Source organism: Entelurus aequoreus, linkage group LG09, assembly GCF_033978785.1.
Source record: "Entelurus aequoreus isolate RoL-2023_Sb linkage group LG09, RoL_Eaeq_v1.1, whole genome shotgun sequence".
NCBI lineage: Eukaryota > Metazoa > Chordata > Actinopteri > Syngnathiformes > Syngnathidae > Entelurus > Entelurus aequoreus.
Window position 1 is genome coordinate 38,393,920 of NC_084739.1, and position 24,486 is coordinate 38,418,405.

Sequence of the window (24,486 nt, forward strand, 5' to 3'; positions counted from 1 at the left end):
GCGGGGATCGAACCACGCCGCCCCAACAACCCAATTGATGTCAGGGTAAACTTTGGCTTATTTAGCACCCAGCTGATGAGGACCAAATGGCACCAATTTTAAAGTCGGCTCCTCGTTTGCTTCAGAGTCGATTTTAAAGATCTATTATTGTTTTTTAAATGTCTTAATGGCCTTGCGCCTTCTTATCTATCGGACCTGCTCTTACCGTACAAACTCTGGCGGATCCTGAGATGCTCTGGCCCCAAACTTTACTAAATACGAGAAGGTCAGGACTGCAGAGACAGTTGACATTTTGATATTAAGGCTAAAGACACATTTTTAATCAGGCTTTTTACTGATCATGTTAAACTCTTATGTTTTTAATTATTTACTGTGTTGTTTTCTATCTTAATTATTAATATTACTACTATTCTCTCGAAGGTTACGTTTTCATTAACTTATTAATGCATTATTTCTATTTAATTTTTACATATATTTTATCATATGTTTTATACTATTTTCTAAATTGTGTTAATTTCAGTTATTCTCCAGTGTGGACGCCAGAAAGGTGGCGTTTTCCTCAAATCCTCAGTGCCTTGTCATTTTTTGTTTTTGTTTTGTTGTTGTCAATAGTGCTGTGTGTGTGTGTGTGTATGTGTTTTCTTCAGTTTTTTTCCCTTCACTTTGCGTTTGCCACTTGCCTGTGTATGAAAAGGGCTTTATGAATAAAGTTTGATTTGATTTGATATTTTGACTTTTTTGGGGAACTATAGACATTCATTCTTTGGATTTGCAGGTAAAACAAAAAGTAGATTTCTGCTCCTGTTTGGAGCTTCGGCTCTGTCACTGACCTCATTCTGCTCTTTGTTTTGGGTATGGTGTCATTGTCCTTTTTCCAGAAAATAATGGGTTGTGGCATGCCCTTCACCCGACACTCGAGCCTAACGGGGCTCCCCTCGGGGATCCCCACGTTTTGCAGCTTCTCCACAAACTGAGGAGGTTGTTTCATCTGTTTTTCTGCAAAAAAAATACATATTATCATTGATATACCGCTAACATTCAGGAAACAATGATCATAGTAATGCTTTTATGTGGTTTTTCACCACTCCAGCGGACATTGTTCGCATCTGCTCACCCACAACTTGGAGCTCTAGATTGAACGAGGCCTGCCCTGCTTTGTTGCTTGCAATGCAGGTGTAGGTGCCAGCGTCATTCTGTGTCAGGGGGTCAATGACCAAGGAGTGGATGCCGTTTTCCCGCACCAGCATCTTGTGGTAGAGGTCTGGATAGATGGGCCTACCGTTCACCAACCACATGAGCTCAGGGTTGGGCAGGCCACTCACCTTGAAGACAGATGAAGACCAATTTTAGGATGGATTGTGTTGCTATTATGTAAAAATGATGCTCAGAACTCGTTACCTACCTTACAGTCGAGTCTGCAGACCCTCCCCTCGTGTACCGTCGTGTCTGATGGAGCCTGGAGGAAGTGAGGTCGGAAAATATGCTCCTGGGTTTTCTCCCCTTCAACTTCCTGGATGCGAGATCGTACCCTGAAAATGAGAAATGAGTCAAATATGCGGGTCCTTCATTGGACGAATAACCATCTGTGGGTCCATTCCCACTCAAATCAGCCCACACGCTATAGTAATAGTAAATAACATAGTAAAAACAAGCCTGTTATTAAAAAATATATATATTATTAAAGTGTCATTAGCCACGTAAACACTGGAACATAGTTGTGGTAAAGATCTTCAGACGATCAAATAAAAAAGGCAAAAGTTGGCGCCGATCCGATCCCATGATTAGGATCGGCACGTGTCCATTTGCCAATTTAGCACTCATCAGACCTGTTTAGATTGTCTTTTTCAAAAAAGTATCCAGCAAAAAATCCACTGACATTTTGTGGTCCAATAGGTTGTATTCTGTCACATAACTTTTGAACAGAAGTAAACAAAACCACCAAACCAACAACAGAGTGCGAACTAGGGGCCTAGATCTTTCCACTAAAAGCAAATACGGGCAACAATTCAAACTATGCAATGGAATCTATCTCTATACGTTATCAAAGAAAGATTTGTCGAGTGATATCAAGGATTATCTGTCGGTCGTGTTCCCAGACATGTGGAACTATCTTGTGCTGCAGACATCATTCTACACGATAAAAACTTCTTTGTGTGTGGCTGGGTCAAGGAAATTGGTATCAAGACTCTCCCGGATAAATATGCATCGTTTTTGCTGGAGTAAGGTGGCTGCCTTTGGTAAAAGCTGAACTCTTTTAGGTTTTGCTCACATTTGCTTTCTTTTATTTAGACTCGCCGAGTTGGGGCTTTTTGAAACACTTGTAGCAAGAATGCCTTTTAAAAACTCAGAAACAAGATAAAAGATATTAAGATAATACTTTAATGGGAAATGACAAAACGTTAAAAGTATATCAAACAGACCTTTAACGAAGTGATCACTGCACACTCTTGCATTCTTCCACTTTGCTCCCTTACCTCTCGAGAAACTCTGAAGAAACTTTCATCCTTTTCACGACTTAAACAGTTCCAACAGCCTAAAACAACGCAAGCATAGGGCATTTTTCTAAGAGAACGCTACGACAACGGATGCTCCCTGGCCCGCCACTTGGAGTCTTGCGTATTTAATGAGCCAGACGAGACGTCAGGTGAATACAACCGATTGGACACTTCTGGGGACCAACATGAAAGCACTTATTGCTCTTTACAACAAGCAGCGGGTGTCCCCAAAGACACGCCCCCACCCACACACGTAAAAGCATGAACAAACTTCTAATGTAAAGAGACCCAAAAAGAAGCAATTGAAGAAAGTGCATTTTTGCACCTTTTTGCACATGCATCATGGCCATTTATGCAAATTAGAGCATGTGCCAATGCCACAAATAGATTGTATTGCCATGGGAAACAATGAACAATTATGATAATAATCAATAAATAAAAATTAAAAAAGTAACCAATTGTTTATAAAAAAGTCCCATTATGGAATATGGATAAAGTATACCGGTTAAAAAAATATAGAATAGCAGCTCAAGTCAAGTATAACAATTAAATACCAGAATGTCATCCAAAAATAAAAACCCAACTCATACTGACTGGTATACACAAGCTATGGAGATGATATCAGTAGAAAAAACAGAATTTAGTTTAGATAATAATGAGTCATATATTAGAATATGGGATCCAGTATTTAAATTTGTTTGAACTATTAAATGAACCTAAAATATGACTCAATTTATCTTTGTGGAAAATATTGGACACAATGTGTTGTCAAGCTTATGAGATGCGATGCAAGTGTAAGTGTGTGAATGTGAGTGTGAATGTTGTCTGTCTATCTGTGTTGGCCCTGTGATGAGGTGGCGACTTGTCCAGGGTGTACCCCGCCTTCCGCCCGAAGCAGCTGAGATAGGCTCCAGCATCCCCGCGACCCCGAACGAAGCAGGCGGTAGTAAATGGATGGATGGATGCAAGTGTAAGCCACTGTGACACTATTGTTCATTTTTTTATGTTTTTATTTTATGTTTTATAAATGGCTGTGATGATAATGTAAATGAGGGATTTCTAATCACTGCTATGTTGGAATTCGTATTAATATTGATACTGTTGTTGATATTATTCATTTTTGTTTGACTACTTTTGAATGATTTTGTGTCATGTTTGTGTGTCCTCCAATTGCTCTGTTGATTGCTATTCTGAATGTTGCTGGGCCGGGTTTGGTTTTGGAATTGAAATTGTATTATTTTGTTGGATTTAATAATTAAAAAAATAACAATAAAAAAAATTAATAAACAAAAATACTGTCATTGCTGCTATGTTATGTTATAGTCTATACCAGTAGTTCTCAAACTTTTTTCACCAAGTACCATCACAATGACAAACATTAAAATACAGTAGCATAGTAGACTTAAGTATTCATTAGAAACAAGGCAGAGGGTTTATTTAACTAGTATAGTTAATATTTTGGCCACTAGTGTTACCACATAAAAGACGGCAACTAAATGTATGGTTCAAGGAGGGATTTTACTTTATTTCAACTTGAATTATGCTCATTCCTGCTCACCTCTGAGAGTTAATGGGGGTCAGGCGACTTCGGGGTGGTCCTGTTTGGACTATCAAATGACCCGAACAGCTGATTCGTCCCTTCAAATGGTTAAAAAATCAGTCCTTGTCCAGAAGGATGCAAACATGAAGACGTATAATTCTGTGCGGGGTTGTTACCTGTGGATTTGCTGCCATTATGGTGTAGTTTCCGTCATCGTCAGCGATTGTAGACTCTATGTGTAAAGCACACGTACCATCACCTTCTCTTATCTTCTTGTAATGGACATTATTCCTCAAAATCTGCTTGCCGTCCTTGAACCAGTACACCTGGTGACAAATGATGAATAAATACAAAGAAGATATTGTGTTGTCCCAGCTGGACGCCTCACCTTTGGAATGGGGATGCCAACAACTTTACAGGAGAAAGTGACAGGCACGCCCTCCATGGCTTTGAAGTTCTTCAGTTTCTTGTCAAAGATGGGCGCGATGCATTTCCCGGAGGGGACGTCGTCATGTTGCACCTCGTCGTCCGACTCCTCCACGGGCGTTCGCTCTAAGCGGAACTCGATCTCGCTCATTAATCTCTGCTCAAAATTGGAAACTTTGTACTCCTGGGAAAAGGAAGAAGTCAACATCAGGGGTGTCCCAAGGTTTTTTCCACTGAGGGGCGCATTCAGAAAAATTTACATTTTGTCCGTTAAAGACTCAGAAAACCATCCAATGTAGGTCAATATATCTTGAGAACCAACGTCCTCTGCAGTGGACATTTATTTTGGTCTGTCTTTTAGAAAAAAATAGCCCTGTTATGCAAAACTAGGGGCGTCCAGATACAACTTTTACACTTTTGATATTAGAGCCTTGAGTATTGGCTGATACAACCCTTTTCTGATACGATATCCTTACAAATCATACTTGTATTATTTTGTAGTGTGGGATGTTCGAAAATTTGGGAGATTTTACATACAAGTCAATTCAATATGATACTTGCTGATATCGGACCGATATCTGATATCAACATTGGTTCAGGACACCCCTATGCAGAACAAAAACTTCCACTGTAGAGGACGCTTTGTGTTAAATGTGACAAAGAAAATTAGCGTAACATTTAGTAAATTGTATCTAATTCTTAGTGAATTTATTTAACTTTTTACATAGTGCCAAGGGCCACATTTTAATTGCAAGTGAATTTAATACATATTTTGGCTGTTGGAAATATTGACCTAGTGTTAAGGTGCACATCACACATCAAACATGCATGCATTGATAATACCGAGCAGTGTTATTAAAGTCACTCTACTTTAGAATGCATATGGCGACTTATTTCCACTTCATTGCAAAATGCTAAAAAAGCAACAACAAAAAAGATGTGAGGGTAAAACAGAGACCAGATATAATATAAAATATGTCGTAACAATTGGAAATTCAAACACCTATTTTAACTATTGAAATTTATTTTGCTTGAATAACTGATTCATCAGATTACCGAATTGGAATAAATGAGGATAAACTTTTCACTTTTACTTTCTAAAAACATGTTAAACAATACCATGTTCTTGAAAAGTGGCGTCCAATGCAATGGACATTTTCTTTGCAAAACTCTGATAAAATAAATCAATCAAATGTCCACTGCAGAGGACACCGAACAGTGAAGAGTTACATTTCATGAGCAACCTGAAATATCTCCTCGTGCAAGTTATATATTAGTCAACAGATGCTTGAATTCCTGCATATTACATCGACAGTAACTGGATGCATGTACAGTGTCCAATATTTGACTGCCACTGCATATGGAAAAGTGATCATCTTGATTTAATAGCATCCTGAAACCGTGCTTGTAATGTGAAGATCCTTGTACCTCATCATAGTTAATGACAGTAGCTGGAATGTTTGGTCCAACAAGGCGTCTGCGGGCTGTTTTCCCCTCATTACTCAGCTTCTACGAGAGGATAGGGATGATGGAAGATGAACGCCCACAAAGACACACAAACTAACTGATGGAGAAGCGCAGAGATAAGCTGATGAATGTTATTTCCATGCATTGTTGTTACACTACATGGACACACAATGACTGATAATCAGGAAAGGGGAGGGCATGATGCTGGTACTGTACACCTAAAGGACGAGGATGTGTTACTGTGTCTTATTTCCTAGTTACAGTCAGGTATAACAGGAAGTTTTTTTTACAATAATAATATATTAGGAGTTTAACGGTATGACATCCTTCGGTACGTACCTCAGTATTAAGGTCACGGTTTGTCCAATATCAGTACAGTAAAGGTACAAGATACAAAATGAATCAGTGCATTCATTGCATGTTCTACCCGTGACTGCATGGGTTCTACTCCGGCTTCCTCCCACCTCCAAAGACATGCACCTGGGGATAGGTTGATTGGCAACACTAAATTGTCCCTAGTGTCTATCTGTGTTGGCCCTGTGATGAGATGGCGACTTGTCCAGGGTGTACCCCGCCTCCCACCCGAGTGCAGCTGAGATAGACGCCAGTACCCCCCGCGACCCCAAAAGGGACAAGCGGTAGAAAATGGATAATAATGACCTAGTGTTAATGTGCAAATTATTCAAATTCATTTTTGGTCTAAAAATTCTACAGAAAATACCACATAACAACAACGTGAAAAGGTTGTTTCAACATTTTTTGCAAATTTATTGAAGAAAAAAAAAAAAATAAATCACAAGTACGTAAGTATTTACAGCCTTTGCTCAATGATGCACCTTTGGCAGAAATTACAGCCTCTTTATGTAAAATGTTAATTAATGAATGCCAGGGCTCTTTGTATGAAATTTTACGGCACACATATTCCTAATCCATTTACCGCTCCGCCATTGATAGGAATATAATAACACATTTCCCCAATATTTTCCATTGTCAGGGATGGCACACGTGCAGGTGTCCTGGAATCGAATCCTGGCCGCAGATGGGCCATGAACACACGCAACTTTATGTTTTATATGATTTTTGCACTAATAAATAAATATTATTGAAAAATTTTTAGAGGACAAAACATGCATCAAATTCTATTCAACTTTGATTTAAAAAGTATAAAAATCGTCTCACATTAATTGTAGAACATTTTCTTATGGCGGGGGATCTTAAGATACAATTTTGCTCAGGGCAACAATTTAGTTAGGCGCGGCCCTGCCCCGCACACCTGCATCACGTTCAGCCGCTGCTTGTAATTAATTGCCATGTGAAAGCTTGACACAAGAAACACTTCCTGTCTCTTAACAATTATTGTGTGGGAATTTTGGCATGCTTCTACCAAAGTCTGCATGCCCAAAAATCTAAAACTGCTTTATTGAACTAACCCGGGGGTCGGCAACCTGCGGCTCTCGAGCCGCATACGGCTCTTTAGCGCCGCCCTAGTGGCTTCCTGGAGCTTTTTCAAAAATGTATGAAAATGGAAAAGATGGTGGAAAAAAATATAAATGTTGTTTTAATATTGTTTCTGTAAGACAGCAAACATGACACAGACCTTCCTAATAGTTAGAAATCACTCTGTTTATATTAAAGGCCTACTGAAACCCACTACTACCGACCATGCAGTCTGATAGTTTATATATCAATGATGAAATCTTAACATTGCAACACATGCCAATACGGCCGGGTTAACTTATAAAGTGCAATTTTAAATTTCCCGCTAAACTTCCGGTTGGAAACGTCTATGTATGATGACGTATGCGCGTGACGTCACGACGGCAACGGAAGTATTCGTACCCAATGTGTCACCATACAAACTGCTCTGTTTTCATCGAACAATTCCACAGTATTCTGGACATCTGTGTTGGTGAATCTTTTGCAATTTGTTTAATGGATAATGGAGACTGCAAATAAGAAAGTTGTAGGTGCGATCGGTGTATTAGCGGCGGACTACAGCAACACAATCAGGAGGTTGTGTTGTGTTTGAGCTGGATAGCAGACGCACTACCGTGAGTACAGTTTTGGCTTCCAAACATTTGATCGCTTGCCCGTACGTGCGTGTCGCTATGTGCATGTCACGTACGTAACTTTGGGGAAATATATGTTTCTTGCCGACTCTGATGGCGGCCGGGGTGTCGTCGAAAGCTACAACGCCCGCCGCCTCTCCGTAGTTAGTTTCAATTGTTAAGCTTCGCCAAGCTGGAAATTATTAACCGTGTATTTACATGTTCATGGTTTAATAGTATTGTTGATCTTCTGTCTATCCTTCCAGTCAGGGTTTTTTAAAATTTTGTTTCTATCTGCATTTGAGCCTGATGCTGTCACGTTAGCTCCGTAGCTAAGTTAGCTTCAATTGTTAAGCTTCGCCAAGCTGGAAATTATTAACCGTGTATTTACATGTTCATGGTTTAATAGTATTGTTGATCTTCTGTCTATCCTTCCAGTCAGGGTTTTTAAAAATTTTGTTTCTATCTGCATTTGAGCCCGATGCTATCACGTTAGCTCCGTAGCTAAAGTGCGTCAACGATGTATTGTCGTGGAGATAAAAGTCACTGTGAATGTCCATTTCGCATTCTCGACTCTCATTTTCAAGAGGATATAGTATCCGAGGTGGTTTAAAATACAAATCCGTGACCCACAATAGAAAAAGGAGAGTGTGTGGAATCCAATGAGACCTTGTACCTAAGTTACGGTCAGAGCGAAAAAAGATACACCCTGCACTGCCTCTCTAGTCCTTCACTCTAACGTTCCTCATCCACAAATCTTTCATCCTCGCTCAAATTAATGGGGTAATCGTGGCTTTCTCGGTCCGAATCTCTCTCGCTCCATTGTAAACAACGGGGAATTGTGAGGAATCCTTCCTCCTGTGACGTCACGCTACTTCCGGTATAGGCAAAGCTTTTTTTTATCAGCGACCAAAAGTTGCGAACTTTACTGTTGTCGTTCTATACTAAATCCTTTCAGCAAAAATATAGCAATGTCGCGAAATGATCAAGTATGACACATAGAATGGATCTGCTATGCCCGTTTAAATAAAAAAAATCCATTTCAGTAGGCCTTTAACCATGTTACACTGATGAGAGGATTTGACGAGAGCCGTTTTGTCCTACTAATTTCTGCGGTCCTTGAACACACCGTAGTTTTTTTACGTTAGTGATGGGATCGGCAGTTCTTTTGACTGTACTGAATCACTAGAATCAGTTCCTTAAAATGATTCGTTCAAAAAATTTGTTCACCGAATCCCCCCCCCCAAAAAAAAACCAAAAAAAATAGGAGGGGGAGGGGGGGGGGGGGGGTTGCGTAGTACAGTACAGTGCAGACATTCGCGGGAGAAGCAGCAAATAGGCGCCCACACAACACTACCGCCCCTCCCTGAATCACGTTCGCGAACGACACAACACTAAGGGGGCGCCCCTTAGTACAGTACGTAGTACAGTACAGTGCAGACATTCGCGGGTGAAGCAGCAAATAGGGTGAACGCGAGTCCCCCACGCACTGCGTAGGGACTTGCGTTAATCTAACAACAACAACAGTTGCAGTAGAAGGGATAATAATAATAATAATAATAACAATAATAATAATATGAATCAGAATTGATCCCCAAGGAGAAATGTATTTTTGTTACAATAACTGTGTAAATAATAGCCTAAGAGTGTGTACATACATTAGTTATTATTTTTATTTTAAATCTTCTCAAAACAGCCTGCCCTACACTTTACCCCCCGCCAGTAGACTGCTAGTAGACTAGTAGTCTACTCTCATAACTTTATGTGTTGAGATAACGGGGACGTGTGTTTGTTTTCATGTGGCTTGTTTTCATGGGATCGGCAGTTCTTTTGACTGTACTGAATCACTAGAATCAGTGACTGACACAGCACTACACTGTGGCCGCAGTTCAGTACGTGAACCGAATCACTTCTGCAGTTCTTTTGACTGTACGAATCACTAGAATCAGTGACTGACACAGCACCACACTGTGGCCGCAGTTCAGTACATGAACCGAATCACTTCTGCAGTCCTTTTGACTGTACGAATCACTAGAATCAGTGACTGACACAGCGCCACACTGTGGCCGCAGTTCAGTACGTGAACCGAATCACTTCTGCAGTTCTTTTGACTGTACGAATCACTAGAATCAGTGACTGACACAGCACCACACTGTGGCCGCAGTTCAGTACGTGAACCGAATCACTTCTGCAGTCCTTTTGACTGTACGAATCACTAGAATCAGTGACTGACACAGCGCCACACTGTGGCCGCAGTTCAGTACGTGAACCGAATCACTTCTGCAGTTCTTTTGACTGTACGAATCACTAGAATCAGTGACTGACACAGCACCACACTGTGGCCGCAGTTCAGTACGTGAACCGAATCACTTCTGCAGCAGCAGTACAGTTTAATTGCAAATCAGCATTATTATAATGATGATGATAGCTACTAAACAACATCAACAACAACAGTTGCAGTAGAATGGATAATAATAATAATAATAATAATAATAATAATAATAATAATAATAATATGAATCAGAATTGATCCCCAAGGAGAAATTTATTTTTGTTACAATAACTGTGTAAATAATAGCCTATGTATGTGTACATACATTAGTTATTATTTTTATTTTAAATCTTCTCAAAACAGCCTGCCCTACACTTTACCCCCCGCCCCCGCAGAGCAGAGAGCGAGATCGTTGTCGTTCACTAAGTGATTCATGTCGTTAATCCGCGGTGAACGAATCGTTCGCTCAGTCCCTCCCCCCGCCCTCTCATTGGCTGCGTCGTTCGCCGACGTCGAGGGTTCAGTGAGTCACAGAATGCGCCAGTTCCACTCATACCGGCATGGTCGTGGCGGAGCTCAACTGAACTGAGAAAGGAACGAATCAGTTCATGAAGTGATTCGGTTCAGTACAATCGCTCAAAAGATTCGTTCTTTTGAACGAATCGTTCGCGAACGACACAACACTATTTTACGTACACAACTTTCTTAGAAGCTGCCACAGTAAGACGTGTTTTATGCCACTCATTATTTGTCTCATTTTGTCCAACAAACGTTTCATGCTGTGTGTGAATGCACAAACGTGAGCTTTTTTGATGTTATTGACTTGTGTGGAGTGCTAATCAGGCATATTTGGTCACTGCATGACTGCAAGCTAATCAATGCTAACATGCTATTTAGGCTAGCTGTATGTACATATTGTATCATTATGCCTCGTTTGTAGGTATATTTGAGCTCATTTAATTTCCTTTACTTATGTCCTCACTGTATTTAATTTATATTTGCATGTCTCATGACACATTATCTGTATGTAATATTGGCTGCATGTCTGATAGTTGTTTGTGTGACATGTCATTATAGACCACAGCAAACATTACCTAGCTTGCCAAAGATAGTAATAAATCCATTAGAAGAAGACGGCCTGCTGTTTCCTTTAACTTAGACGAACACATCTATACCTTTGGCCATTCTAACCCTGAAATTTCCAGGAGTGATCTCACCCTCAGAGACGCTTCCGTTTTACTAAAATTTGCCAATGTTACAAAAATGTGTAGAATAAATATTACATTTCAACATTTCTATCAACAAAGATTTGCGTCAGCCTGTGAAACATAGTCATTTTGATAGTTAATAGCTAATTTAAACACATACACCATGTGTTGCCTTCACCATAAGAATTATATAAGGCTTTTAATTTTTTGCGGCTCCAGAATAATTTTTTTTGTGTATTTTTGGTTCAATATGGCTCTTTCAACATTTTGGTTTGCTGACCCCTGAACTAACCCAACCTTCTATCGACAAAACTGCATCTTACCGATTAAAAGAACACAAAATGTGACTTAAGTTGACTAAATGGATATGTTTCATGTCCCAGTAGCTGTTAAAAACTTCTGGTTAGTTGATATTAGTGACTTCTTATAGTGAGACGTACCCGTTCAAATGTTTGTACCTGTTGGTGGGCAAAAAGGGGAAGATCATCTTTACTTTGCAGTTTTTTCTCAATATCATGAAGAAGAGCTTCTTTGCTCTCACGAATGCTCTCAGTCGTCGGAAGACGCGTCTTCGGTACCTTCTTGTTCAACCTGGGAAGAGAAAATGAATGTTTTAGAACACAGCCTGGCCAGTCGTGCAATGAGATGTCAAGTACCCTAAAGGAGCTCCTCTGGGAAGGCCCATGGAGTTTGTGGGCTGAAACGAGGTCAGGGAAGGCAGGATGGAGCTCAGGAAAGCCACTGGGTTCTGGATGGGGCTTGGGGTGGAGCTGCTGGAGGTGGGTGAGGAGGCCTGGGGAGGCGATTGGGCCCTGAAGGTGTAGGCGCTGCTAAAGCCCGGCGTGGGTGAGGATACGAGTGACGGCGGACTGGTGGGGGATTGCAGCACTCTTGTGTGGAAGGTTCTAACCGGGGGAGAGAATGGCGGGAGCGTTGGCGAGCTGGCCGCCGTGGAGTTGAGCTCAGCTGCGAGCTCATGGAGAAGCGGGACAGGGGATTGTGTTGGCGAGAGACTCCTGACGGTCTGAGCAGTGATGAACTCTTTAGGGCGGGCGTAGTTGAAGGTCTGCGAGGTCGGGGTCAGGTTCATGAGAGAGGCGTGGGTGCTTCTCAGCAGGGCGGCTGGGGACACGATGTGCTGTTGGGAGGCCGGCGTTGGATCTCTTGAGCTCGGACTGGCGTTGGACGCCGGCTGGGGGAAGAATTGTGGGGTCGGTGCACTTCTGGCTAGAACCGCTGCAGACAGATTGAGATGGGAGGCGTGGATGGTGTTCATCTGGGTCAAAGGTGCTGCATTGACAGGTGGGGTTGCGCCTAAGCGTGGGATAGGTGGAGGGGACGTCACCAGGGAGGAGATGGATGGAGGTGCAGCAATGTTGATCGCAGGTGCAGGTGTAGATTTAGGTGTCATCTGCGAGGTGGTGTTACGATAGGGCGCATGGGAATCACGGTTTTCTCTGTGGGACCAGGGCGGACCCTCACAAGCTTCTGCTGGCTTAACCTGGAGTGAAGGCTGATTGTGGGTTTGAGTCGGGGGCTCGCCGTCCTGCTGCTGCTCCAGGAGAACTTGGTTGTGAAGGATCTGCAGCTGAGCAGGATCCCTGTCAGTCAAACAAAAGCAACGTTAGAGATGAGCTGCTTGGAGGCTATACATGGTGAGTCGTGCTTCTCCTGAGTTATAGCCGGTCAGTCCTGTAAAGCCTAAAAGGCGAGAGCCAAAATCAGCATGAGGATTCGTCTGCCCTTTTATGGACCACCAACAAGTTGGACACAAAAACAATACTGCATAATCACAAGACTCTTAGCATTCACTCCACATTAATCTTTTATTGAAAATCTATATTTATATGATAAATTTAGCACTACAGACAAAGCTGCCATAGTTTTGCTTTACTTAAAAAAAAAAAAAAAGTATAAAAGCAAATGACCAATATTCAATTATAGTATACGCAGAAATTAAAGCATTCAAGTCAACTTACAAATAGTAAACACCATCCTTTGTTTTGGAGAGCCTGAAAGTCCACATTTGAAGTCACTTTGTGAAAAGCATCTGATAGTCAAACTGAAGGAGGAGCTTTTATATTTGGAGATGTAGAGGGGAGGGAGGATCAAAATGTGAACTAAAGTTGGGATTTTAGGGGCAACAAACTTTCCTTAAAGGGGAACTGCTATGAAGATTATATTTAAAACACTTCTTTGTGGTGTAGACCAGTTGTTCTCAAACGTTTTTCACCAAGTACCACCTCAGAAAACACTTGGCTCACCAAGTACCACCATAATGACCAACATTGAAATACAATAGCTTAGTGGGCCTAAGTATTCATTAAAAACAAGGCAGAGGTTTTATTTAACATATATATGTAATATTTTTGGCCACTGTTACATTACACACTGTTTGAACAGTAACACCGAGACTGTGACAACATTACTGTATTTAATTAAGTGATTATTTGATGTAGATGGTGCCTGTGTACCACTAGTGGTACCCGTACCACAGTTTGAGAATCACTGGTGTAGATATTATGTATTGGATATGTTTTGGTGTATATTTTGCTCCACAATCACTTTTATAATCCATTTTTTTTAATCTGTCTGCAAGATGTTTCTGGAAGTGCTCCCAGATTGCCAATGAAACCACGGCCCACCCTTTCTAAAGTATCATCATTTATTCTTTGACAATGGACACTCTTACATGTATATCTATATTTTGTCGCCGCTATATTTTTTCCAGTCATGGTCGAAAATAAAGTCAAACATTATATAGATTCACTCAGAGAGTGCATAAAGATGTTTTGCTTTTCGCAACATTAATGTCGCAAGTCAGTGCTATTATGCGCATGCCAGTATTAAAGCTCCTCCCCCTCTGGGGGAAAGCTTTACTTAAAGGGGTCTTATTATAATTTTGATGCATGTGCATGTACGAGCCAGTCTGTCCCACAACAAGAGCATAGAAAAAGAAAGAACCTATTGACTACAATGTCAGACTACAATGGCGGACTTGCGCAAACCTCTTTGGGTAAAACCTTACCATATATGGAGATATCCACTGGTGTCACTATAGGGGAAAAACGTCACAAATTGAGCAAATTCCAAACGACTCTTTTCTAAGAAGTATGAAGGAAGGCTTATGCAGATGCCAAATACACAAAAACTGGAACCAATAGGGAGGAGAAGTTGGTTTTGCAAAGTAGGTGCAGTCCAGTATCAGACTTTTGTTCCAGTGGACATGGTTCAATTCCCAGCCAGGACGTGCAAGGTAAACATTTAAACTCTTACTGTATGTGCGATCCATGAATGGACCAATTCATTTTGACAGAGAGATATACAGTATCCATTGTGTGGCTCTTTCAGTCTCTCGATATCTCTGTGCAACCTGCTAATGACACTCTGTGACACGCTAAACTCAGCAGCCTCTTCCCTCTGAGAACATCCTGTTTGCAGCCTCACAATGGCAAAGTTCTGTAGATCAGTTGTTTGTGTCGTGTTGATGTATCCATCCATCCATTTTCTACCGCTTGTCCCGTTCGGGGTCGCGGGGGGTGCTGGAGTCTATCTCAGCTGCATTCGGGCGTAAGGCGGGGTACACCCTGGACAAGTCGCCACTTCATCGCAGGGTAACACAGATAGACAGACAACAGCCACACTCACATTCACACACTAGGGCCAATTTAGTGTTGCCAATCAACCTATCAAAAAGGTGCATGTCTTTGGAGGTGGGAGGAAGCCGGAGTACCCAGAGGGAACCCACGCAGTCACGGGGAGAACATGCTAACTCCACACAGAAAGATCCCGAGCCCGGGATTGAACTCAGGACCTTCATATTATGAGGCACATGCACTAACCCCTGTTACACCGTGACGTTGTGAAAATGCGAACAGCAATATATGGAGGTTAATTTTCATCTTTTTATCAAAGCATTCTTTGACACTGAATATTTTTATGCTTGAATTTCGTTAACTGAATTCCTTTTTTTGTTTTTTTTACATCAAATTATGCAGTTTTTTAAAATACAAATGGAAGAAGATTCATATGGCCCCATTTGTTGCAGTTTACCTTACACATGAAACATGACAGATTCCTCTCACGTGAGATCCATCCAGGAATGGGGCCATATAAATCCCTTCCCTACTGTCCTGTGTTTGAAAATTCCGGTTATAAAAAAAATTGTGCAGAAATATTTGTTGCTTTGAAACTCAAGACCCACTTTCAGTAAATTAAGACTGAATCAATCGACACTCAAGTCAACGGTGTCTCAGAACCAGCCAATGAGGTCTCATGTTTGCAGTAATGTGACACGGGTCTTGCAAAGCAGCAGCAAAGAAAGTGCTGCATAAACTGACACTTTTTTAGCACTGAATTATTTTGCACTGAGTTTTTATGAATTACATTTTAAAGCACTGGATGATAACAAACTGAATTTTTAAACACACATTTTGTTCAGCATAATTTGATGTAAAAAAAAAGGTGTTCACAAAAGTCAAATGCAAAAACTTCAGGTGCATTAATTGAGTGTCAAAAAAGAGCCTTGGTTATAAAGATGCAAATTAACCTCCATATATCGCATGTTGACGAATGTTGTTTAAATACCACTTCTAATTGAACCAGGAAATTGTATTGGTACATTCATGGATCACACACCTGTGGTAAAATGTTACTTTTTGAGCACCTTGACAGAGAACAGAAATGTATTCAAAAGTTTCTAGAATGTCAACTTAAGTTGATCTCTAAAGTTTAGCTTGTATTTTAGGTTAACCCGAAGGCCCAGTACCCTTGAAGGGGAACTGAACTTTTTAGGGGGAATTTTGTCTATTGTTCACAATCATGAGAGACAAGAACACATGTCATATTTTATTTTTATTTTTTTAGTATTCTAAAGATTTAAAAAATGCTTGCAAGATGCGTCTAACGGGTGTCCCATATGTAGCCTTTAAAGCTTTCTAAAACCACTTAAAAAACCCTACAACATTTTACGGATACACTGCAAGTATATAAATAATGCAGTAACAAACATGTTCATGATAATATGTAATATGTACATTAATTACCCTATTTTGGTAATTTTGAGCATTACCAAAACTTATTTCCTGGGTGCATTTCTGTGCCCATCGCAACACACTTCCTACCTCCATCAACGAATGTGTGTTACTACTTCCGGCAATAAATGCGTGTGTTTCAATCATGGTAGACTTGGTAACAGACAACTAAGACAACTTTTTTGGACAAATGAGGATTCACAACCTTATCCTTTTGAAGCTGAATATATGGTGGATGAACTGCTAGCTACAAGTGAGCACAGACACAGTGAGAAAGGTTAAAGCAGACAGAAGCCAAGAGAGTCAGGATCGGCGTGACTTGGTAACAGTGTAAATGTGGAACTTGCTAGGCCATATCGACATAAATGGAGTGCTTCTGCTGCACTGAGTGGTACACAATGTTATTATCGAAAGGCGTCTTGTATCTGACGAGGAGGGCACTGCTCAAAGAAACTGCATCAGAACGAAAGATGAACTGTTTGCGCTAACAAACCCTGCAGTGGTCGAAACGCTTTTTCACCTCCCCAAAATCAATTGGAAAGGTCTCCAGCCACCTTGACCAAGCAAACAACCGTCCATGGAGTAAGTCACTATAATATTGATCATTACACATGAAGCTTGTTAGTACAACTACAGTAAATACACTGTCGAGCTAGCTGTGTACAAACAAAACATAAAATGTGGGCTAATATTTTTTGTAATAGTAAACAATCAAATGTAAACAATCAAATGCAGATACTTTTTCTTATGCCTTCTCTCTCTCTCTCTCTCTCTCTCTCTCTCTCTCTCTCTCTCTCTCTCTCTCTATGTCCACTACTTGATGTCCATATCCTATCCCCCCCCTCCACACCCCTGAGTGTAAATTATGTAAATAATTCATTGTGATTATCTTGTGTGATGACTGTATTATGATGATAGTATATATGATAGTATATATCTGTATCATGAATCAATTTAAGTGGACCCCGACTTAAACAAGTTGAAAAACTTATTCGGGTGTTACCATTTAGTGGTCAATTGTACGGAATATGTACTTCACTGTGCAACCTACTAATAAAAGTCTCAATCAATCAATCAAACAGATACTGTATAGTGATTATTCATGTTTTTCAGTCAGTACAGATTGGTGTCCTATCACATTATTGTGCATTACGAACCCTAAAGCCATTCAGATGCAGAAGCTAGTTTACAGCGCGTCCCGTAGCATGCCGTCGCAAGGGGACGTGTTACAACGCTAGAAAAACAGGTCCTGAGTGTTTGCTCTTACAATAAAAATGTCGCTACAGTTTGGTTATTATACAGGCTACGGAACATCTAAGAAGTATTGGTGGTGGTTTTTGGATGCATTCTAGAGTGATTTAGAGGCAGAATGATTGCTCTCATTAGCAGCATTGCTAACCACATAGAACTATCTGATTATTAGAAGATAGAATGCAAAAACTAAACAAAAAACATATGTGTTCTTGTCTTTTATATGGATTGTGAAGGATAGGCTAAATTGAAAAAAAAGTACAGTTTCCCTTTAACATTCAACAAAAACAAAAGAACATGTTCTTGTCTTGATTGTTTTTATGTGCGCTACTTACAGTCTGGGTTTTGCCAGCACTGGTGGGGGTCCTTTGTCGAACAAGTCATCAGAAGTCTCTTCATCAGGTGGAGCAGACATGTCACTTTGCTCATTCTCCTCTTCTTCAGGGAGTCTGAAATGTACACGCAGACCGACTTTGGAGCTAGAACGTAACTCTTTGGGGTTTGTAAAGACGCCCGACTTCAGGCAGGAGTTTGGAGGCGGGTCGGGGAGGGGCAACGTAACAAAGGTTTCAGGACTGTTTAGAGGTGCTTTGAGATTGGGGCTTGTGTCAGGTGCAGGTCTGGACACCTCCTGATTAACCATAGGTATGGAAGTGAAGGGTTTGGGCTGTCTTGGACTCTGTGGTGCCTCCTGGTGGAAGCCGAACGGGTCTAAGTTAGGGGTACTAACGCTGCGAGCGTTGAGACTGTTGGGATCCAAACCAGGCAGGCTGGCACAAGAAGGGTCTGGACGCAGCATACTGGAGCTGTTGGGTTGCAGACGAAGTGTGCTGGTGTTTAACGGATCCAGACGTAAAGTGCTGTTGACAAGTGGATCCAGGCGGATGGTGCTGGAGTGAGGCTTGATGTTATTAGTCAAAATAAGGTCTGTGTGAGGTTTTACAGGCGGGGAGGTGAGATCTGATGCGGGAGGTTCTTGGACTCGACTGGGCTCCACAGTTAAAGTGCAAAAAGGCTGAATTGCATGGTTGTTACCACCATTTCCTACAAGAGATGGCATCCATTCAGTGTTCTGATTTGTGACAGAAATACAACAGAAATATTACCTTTGATCTTCAACTCTGCGTCACTGGACGTTATTCCATAGCAGTTGCTGGCCGTGCACTTAAACATCCCCGTATCCTCAGATAACACCTCAGCAATGACCAACGTACATATTTCTTCTGGAGAAACGAAAACGATACTCACATGATCAAATTGTTCTTAGAAATGTCGAAAGTCTCAACGAAGAGACACATGACTTGTGTTTCAAAAAGCACAGCTGAAATGGTTTTTTTGTATGTGCGGCTGAATCTATTTGAAGCTAAGGCAGGTTGGAAAGAACTGCTATGGAGGTTTACCACAGGACGAGAGACAACCTTATAAGGAGCAGAGCAAAGCAGCCCTGACTTGTTGTGTACAGAAGAAGAGCAGAAGCCTCGGAGGACTAAACACTTCACAGCAGTATGTACGCACACATAATCACACATACACAGGCAACATTAATGTTTTTCACAATATCTACCTGGTTCGGCTGGAGATCTGGGCTCTGGGGGTGAAAAAAGCATCAATGTTATGACAACTCACTTTAAAGCAACAGTAAAAGAAAAAATAACAAATGTATTATAATATTTTAATGTTATTATTGATAATATAATTGTGTTATATTGATATATTTATTCATTATATTGTTGTATTATTTTAATATAATTAATTGTATTATTATTTATTATACTATTCCATCCATCCATCCATTTTCTACCGCTTATGCCCTTCGGGGTCGCAGGGGGCGCTGGAGCCTATCTCAGCTACAATCGGGCGGAAGGCGGGGTACACCATTACATTAGTTTAATATTATTCATAACATCATTTTATTATTTTGATATTATTAAATCAATCAATCAATCAATCCTTTTATTGTCATTGTCACAATAACATCAGTTACACAAATAATACATGAACCCACGCATCGCAACGGTAATACAATAGATCTAGAGCTTGTCAGGGGTGTCACCACCTCCAAAGTTATGAAACTTCCATATACTAAAGTAATGTCCGATCATTACCTTATAAAATTTGAAGTTTTGACTCATTGTCAACAAGCTAATAATAATAATAACTGCTATAGCGGCCGCAACATTAATGCTGCCACAACGATGACTCTTGCTGACCTACTGCCTTCGGTAATGGCACCATTCCCAAATTATGTCGGCTCTATTGATAACCTCACTAACAACTTTGACGATGCCTTGCGCGAAATTATTGATAGTATAGCACCGCTAAAGCAAAAAAGGCCCCCTAAAAGGCGCACCCCATGGTTTACAGAAGAAATTAGAGCTCATAAATTATCATGTAGAAAACTGGAACGCAAATGGCGCGCGACTAAACTTGAGGTTTTCCATCAAGCATGGAGTGATAGTTTAATAACTTATAAACGCATGCTTACCTTAGCTAAAGCTAAATACTACTCAAATCTCATCCGCCTCAACAAAAACGATCCTAAATTTCTGTTTAGTACAGTAGCATCGCTAACCCAACAAGGGACTCCTCCCAGTAGCTCCACCCACTCGGCAGATGATTTTATGAATTTTCTTTAATAAGAAAATTGAACTCATTAGAAAGGAGATTAAAGACAACGCATCCCAGCTACAACTGGGTTCTATTAACACAAATACGACTGTATATACGACGGATACCGCCCTCCAAAATAGTTTCTCTCTCTTTGATGAAATAACATTGGAGGAATTGTCAAAATGTGTAAATGGGACAAAACAAACAACATGTTTACTTGACCCAATTCCTGGGAAACTTATCAAGGAGCTTTTTGTATTATTAGGTCCATCAGTGTTAAATATGATAAACTTATCACTTTCCTCTGGCACTGTTCCCCTAGCATTCAAAAAAGCGGTTATTCATCCTCTACTCAAAAGACCTAACCTCGATCCTGATCTCCTGGTAAACTACCGGCCGGTGTCTCACCTTCCGTTTATCTCGAAAATCCTCGAAAAAATTGTAGCACAGCAGCTAAATGAACACTTAGTGACTAACAATCTCTGTGAACCTTTTCAATCCGGTTTCAGGGCAAATCACTCTACGGAGACAGCCCTCGCAAAAATGACTAATGATCTATTGCTAACGATGGATTCTGATGCGTCATCTATGTTGCTGCTTCTTGATCTTAGCGCCGCTTTCGATACCGTCGATCATAATATTTTATTAGAGCGTATCAAAACACGTATTGGTATGTCAGACTTAGCCTTGTCTTGGTTTAACTCTTATCTTACTGACAGGATGCAGTGCGTCTCCCATAACAATGTGACCTCGGACTATGTCAAGGTAACGTGCGGAGTTCCCCAGGGTTCGGTTCTTGGCCCTGCACTCTTTAGTAATTACATGCTGCCGCTGGGTGACATCATACGCAAGTACGGTGTTAGCTTTCACTGTTATGCTGATGACACTCAACTCTACATGCCCCTAAAGCTGACCAACACGCCGGATTGTAGTCAGCTGGAGGCGTGTCTTAATGAAATTAAACAATGGATGTCCCCTAACTTTTTGCAACTCAACGCTAAGAAAACGGAAATGCTGATTATCGGTCTTGCTAGACACCAACATCTATTTAATAATACCACCTTAACATTTGACAACCAAACAATTACACAAGGCGACTCGGTAAAGAATCTGGGTATTATCTTCGACCCAACTCTCTCGTTTGAGTCACATATTAAGAGTGTTACTAAAACGGCCTTCTTTCATCTCCGTAATATCGCTAAAATTCGTTCCATGTTGTCCACTAGCGACGCTGAGATCATTATTCATGCGTTCGTTACGTCTCGTCTCGATTACTGTAACGTATTATTTTCGGGTCTCCCTATGTCTAGCATTAAAAGATTACAGTTGGTACAAAATGCGGCTGCAAGGCTTTTGACAAAAACAAGAAAGTTTGATCATATTACGCCTATACTGGCTCACCTGCACTGGCTTCCTGTGCACTTAAGATGCGACTTTAAGGTTTTACTACTTACGTATAAAATACTACACGGTTTAGCTCCAGCCTATCTCGCCGATTGTATTGTACCATATGTCCCGACAAGAAATCTGCGTTCAAAGAACTCCGGCTTATTAGTGATTCCCAGAGCCAAAAAAAAGTCTGCGGGCTCCAATACTCTGGAATGCCCTCCCGGTAACAGTTAGAGATGCTACCTCAGTAGAAGCATTTAAGTCCCATCTTAAAACTAATTTGTATAATCTAGCCTTTAAATAGACCCCCCTTTTTTAGACCAGTTGATCTGCCGTTTCTTTTCTTCTCTCCTCTTCTCCCCTGTCCCTTGCGAGGGGGAGTTGCATAGGTCCGGTGGCCATGGATGAAGTGCTGGCTGTCCAGAGTCGGGACCCCGGGTGGACCACTAGCCTGTGCATCGGTTGGGGACACCTCTGCGCTGCTGACCCGTCTCCGCTCGGGATGGTTTCCTGTTGGCCCCGCTGTGGACTGGACTCCCGCTGATGTGTTGGATCCACTGTGGACTGGACTTTCACAATGTTATGTCAGACCCACTCGACATCCATTGCTTTCGGTCTCCCCTAGAGGGGTTGGGGTTACCCACATATGCGGTCCTCTCCAAGGTTTCTCATAGTCATTCACCGATGTCCCACTGGGGTGAGTTTTTCCTTGCCCGTATGTGGGCTCTGTACCGAGGATGTCGTTGTGGCTTGTACAGCCCTTTGAGACACTTGTGATTTAGGGCTATATAAATAAACATTGATTGATTGATTGAGTTATACGTATCAAAGAAATGTTGTTAGAGCATCGCAGAGCGAGCCGCATAGAAAAGTGCAGAGATGTGCAGTTCACTTTAGCTTAATAGTCTTCTGGTACATTCACAGGCCGTACGATAACAGTAGTTTTCCGTAGCGTTATGGCAGGACAGAAGAAAGGGGTCTGGGGGAAGCAGTCAGATGTTTGAAGAGTGTTATGTCGTTACTGCAGCAATGCAATGTCAAGGGCACAGTTATTGAGGTGGTGAGGAGTGAGGTGTTCCGATGGACGGGGGCAGAAAAGGGGCAGGCTGTTCATTTAGCAATCTCACAGCCTGAGGATACAGACTGTGAGACATTCTGGTGGAAGAGATCTGTACCTTCTTCTAGAGCTGGGGTGTCAAACTAATTTTAGCTCAGGGGCCGCATGGAGGAAAATCTATTCCCACGTGAGCGGAACAGGTAAAATCATAGCATAATAACTTAAAAATACAACTATGACAACTTTGGATTGTTTTCTTTGTTTTACTTCGGCCCAAAATAGAACAAGCACATTCTGAAAATGTACATATCACAAATAATCCTCTTGAAAAAAACACTTCAAGTTAATTGAAAATTCTGCAGTTTCAAAAACACTATGAAGAACACAATGGATTTAGACTTAATCTCAGTGTATCTACAAAGCAATTAAATTTAAATCCCAGCTCATTTTGGATTGAACAAAATACAAAATCAAGCATAAATGAAAACTCTTCTATGTATCAACTACCTCTTTTGTCATTTTCACTGTTTACTTTCTTTAAAATTGCACAGAAGACAAATCATTTTCACAGAACTATAGCATTTTAAGTGGGGTTACCAATTGTTTATTTTACTCCTGTTTGTTTTACATTGGGTCGAGGGGGAGGAGTCACAGCCCCGCTTTACCATGTACCTCTTGCTTGGTATACTTGCTTGCCCTGGAAAAACTATTTGCTTGCCTAAGAGAATTGCTAATATGACATCCAGTGGACACATTTAGAACAGCAGTTTCTTTCATTTAAAAGTGCAGCTCAATCTTACACATAGCAAACTCATCTCGCGGACTGAATGGAAACTGTTCGCGGGCCTGGTCCTGATCTAGAGGGTACCAGGTGGAATAGGTCATGTGCAGGGTGATTATGTCCCTCAGAATGTTGTGTACTCGTATTAGGCAGCGAGAAATATACATGGCACTCATCTCTGGGAGTGTTGTCCCGGTAACATTCCCCGCTGCTTTAACCACTTGCTGGTTATATTATTTTAATATTATTTGTCATAATATTATTTTATTTTAATATCACTATATTTTTTTGTTTTAATATCATTAATCACAAAATAATTGTATTACCCTATAATCATAATTTCTTTGTTTTAATATTATTTATAATATAATTTTATTATTATTATATACTCTTTTTTTATTGTAACAAATATATATTTTATTAAAGATATTGTATTTATTTTATTATATAAAACGCACCCTGAAATGTGAAAGTCATTCAAACATACTTTTGGTGCTACAGTAGAGGAAAAAATAACAAATGTATTATATTATTTTATCATTATTATTCATAACTTCAATTTATTATTTAATATAATGATTTATTTGATTATTTTATCATTATAATATTATTATTCATAGTATAATTTTATTATTCTAATATCATTATTTATTGCATGATTTTATTATTTTAATATCATCATTTGTATTATCATTTTAATATATCCATCCATCCATTTTCTATCGCTTGTCACTTTCGGGATTGCGGGCGCTGGAGCCTATAATCTTATTGTTTTATTATCATTTTATTATTTGAATATAGGCTCCAGCGCCCCCCGCGACCCCGAAGGGAATAAGCGGTAGGAAATGGATGGATGAATGGATGAATATTATTATTCATTATACACATTTTTTATTTGTTATATACATG

The 24,486-nt window shown here is 40.6% G+C and overlaps 1 protein-coding gene across 3 annotated transcripts in view; it reads right to left on the bottom strand.

Moving 5' to 3' along the window:
- The window catches only part of LOC133657420 (myopalladin-like), a 29,604-nt gene that overhangs the window by 2,903 nt on the left and 2,215 nt on the right, over window positions 1-24,486 (bottom strand). The window contains exons 4-15 of one of the 3 annotated variants that reach the window (XM_062058731.1): window positions 19,305-19,328; window positions 18,847-18,963; window positions 18,076-18,784; window positions 12,113-13,057; window positions 11,915-12,047; window positions 5,890-5,970; window positions 4,424-4,645; window positions 4,212-4,361; window positions 4,054-4,133; window positions 1,403-1,529; window positions 1,115-1,322; window positions 831-996 (exon numbers count right to left, since the gene is read on the bottom strand). In XM_062058731.1, the coding sequence (XP_061914715.1) occupies window positions 831-996; window positions 1,115-1,322; window positions 1,403-1,529; window positions 4,054-4,133; window positions 4,212-4,361; window positions 4,424-4,645; window positions 5,890-5,970; window positions 11,915-12,047; window positions 12,113-13,057; window positions 18,076-18,784; window positions 18,847-18,963; window positions 19,305-19,328 (2,962 nt within the window). Of the gene's footprint in view, window positions 1-830; window positions 997-1,114; window positions 1,323-1,402; window positions 1,530-4,053; window positions 4,134-4,211; window positions 4,362-4,423; window positions 4,646-5,889; window positions 5,971-11,914; window positions 12,048-12,112; window positions 13,058-13,435; window positions 13,683-18,075; window positions 18,785-18,846; window positions 19,119-19,304; window positions 19,329-24,486 lie in introns of those variants that run through there. The other 2 variants (XM_062058732.1, XM_062058733.1) reach the window with 2 other exon arrangements.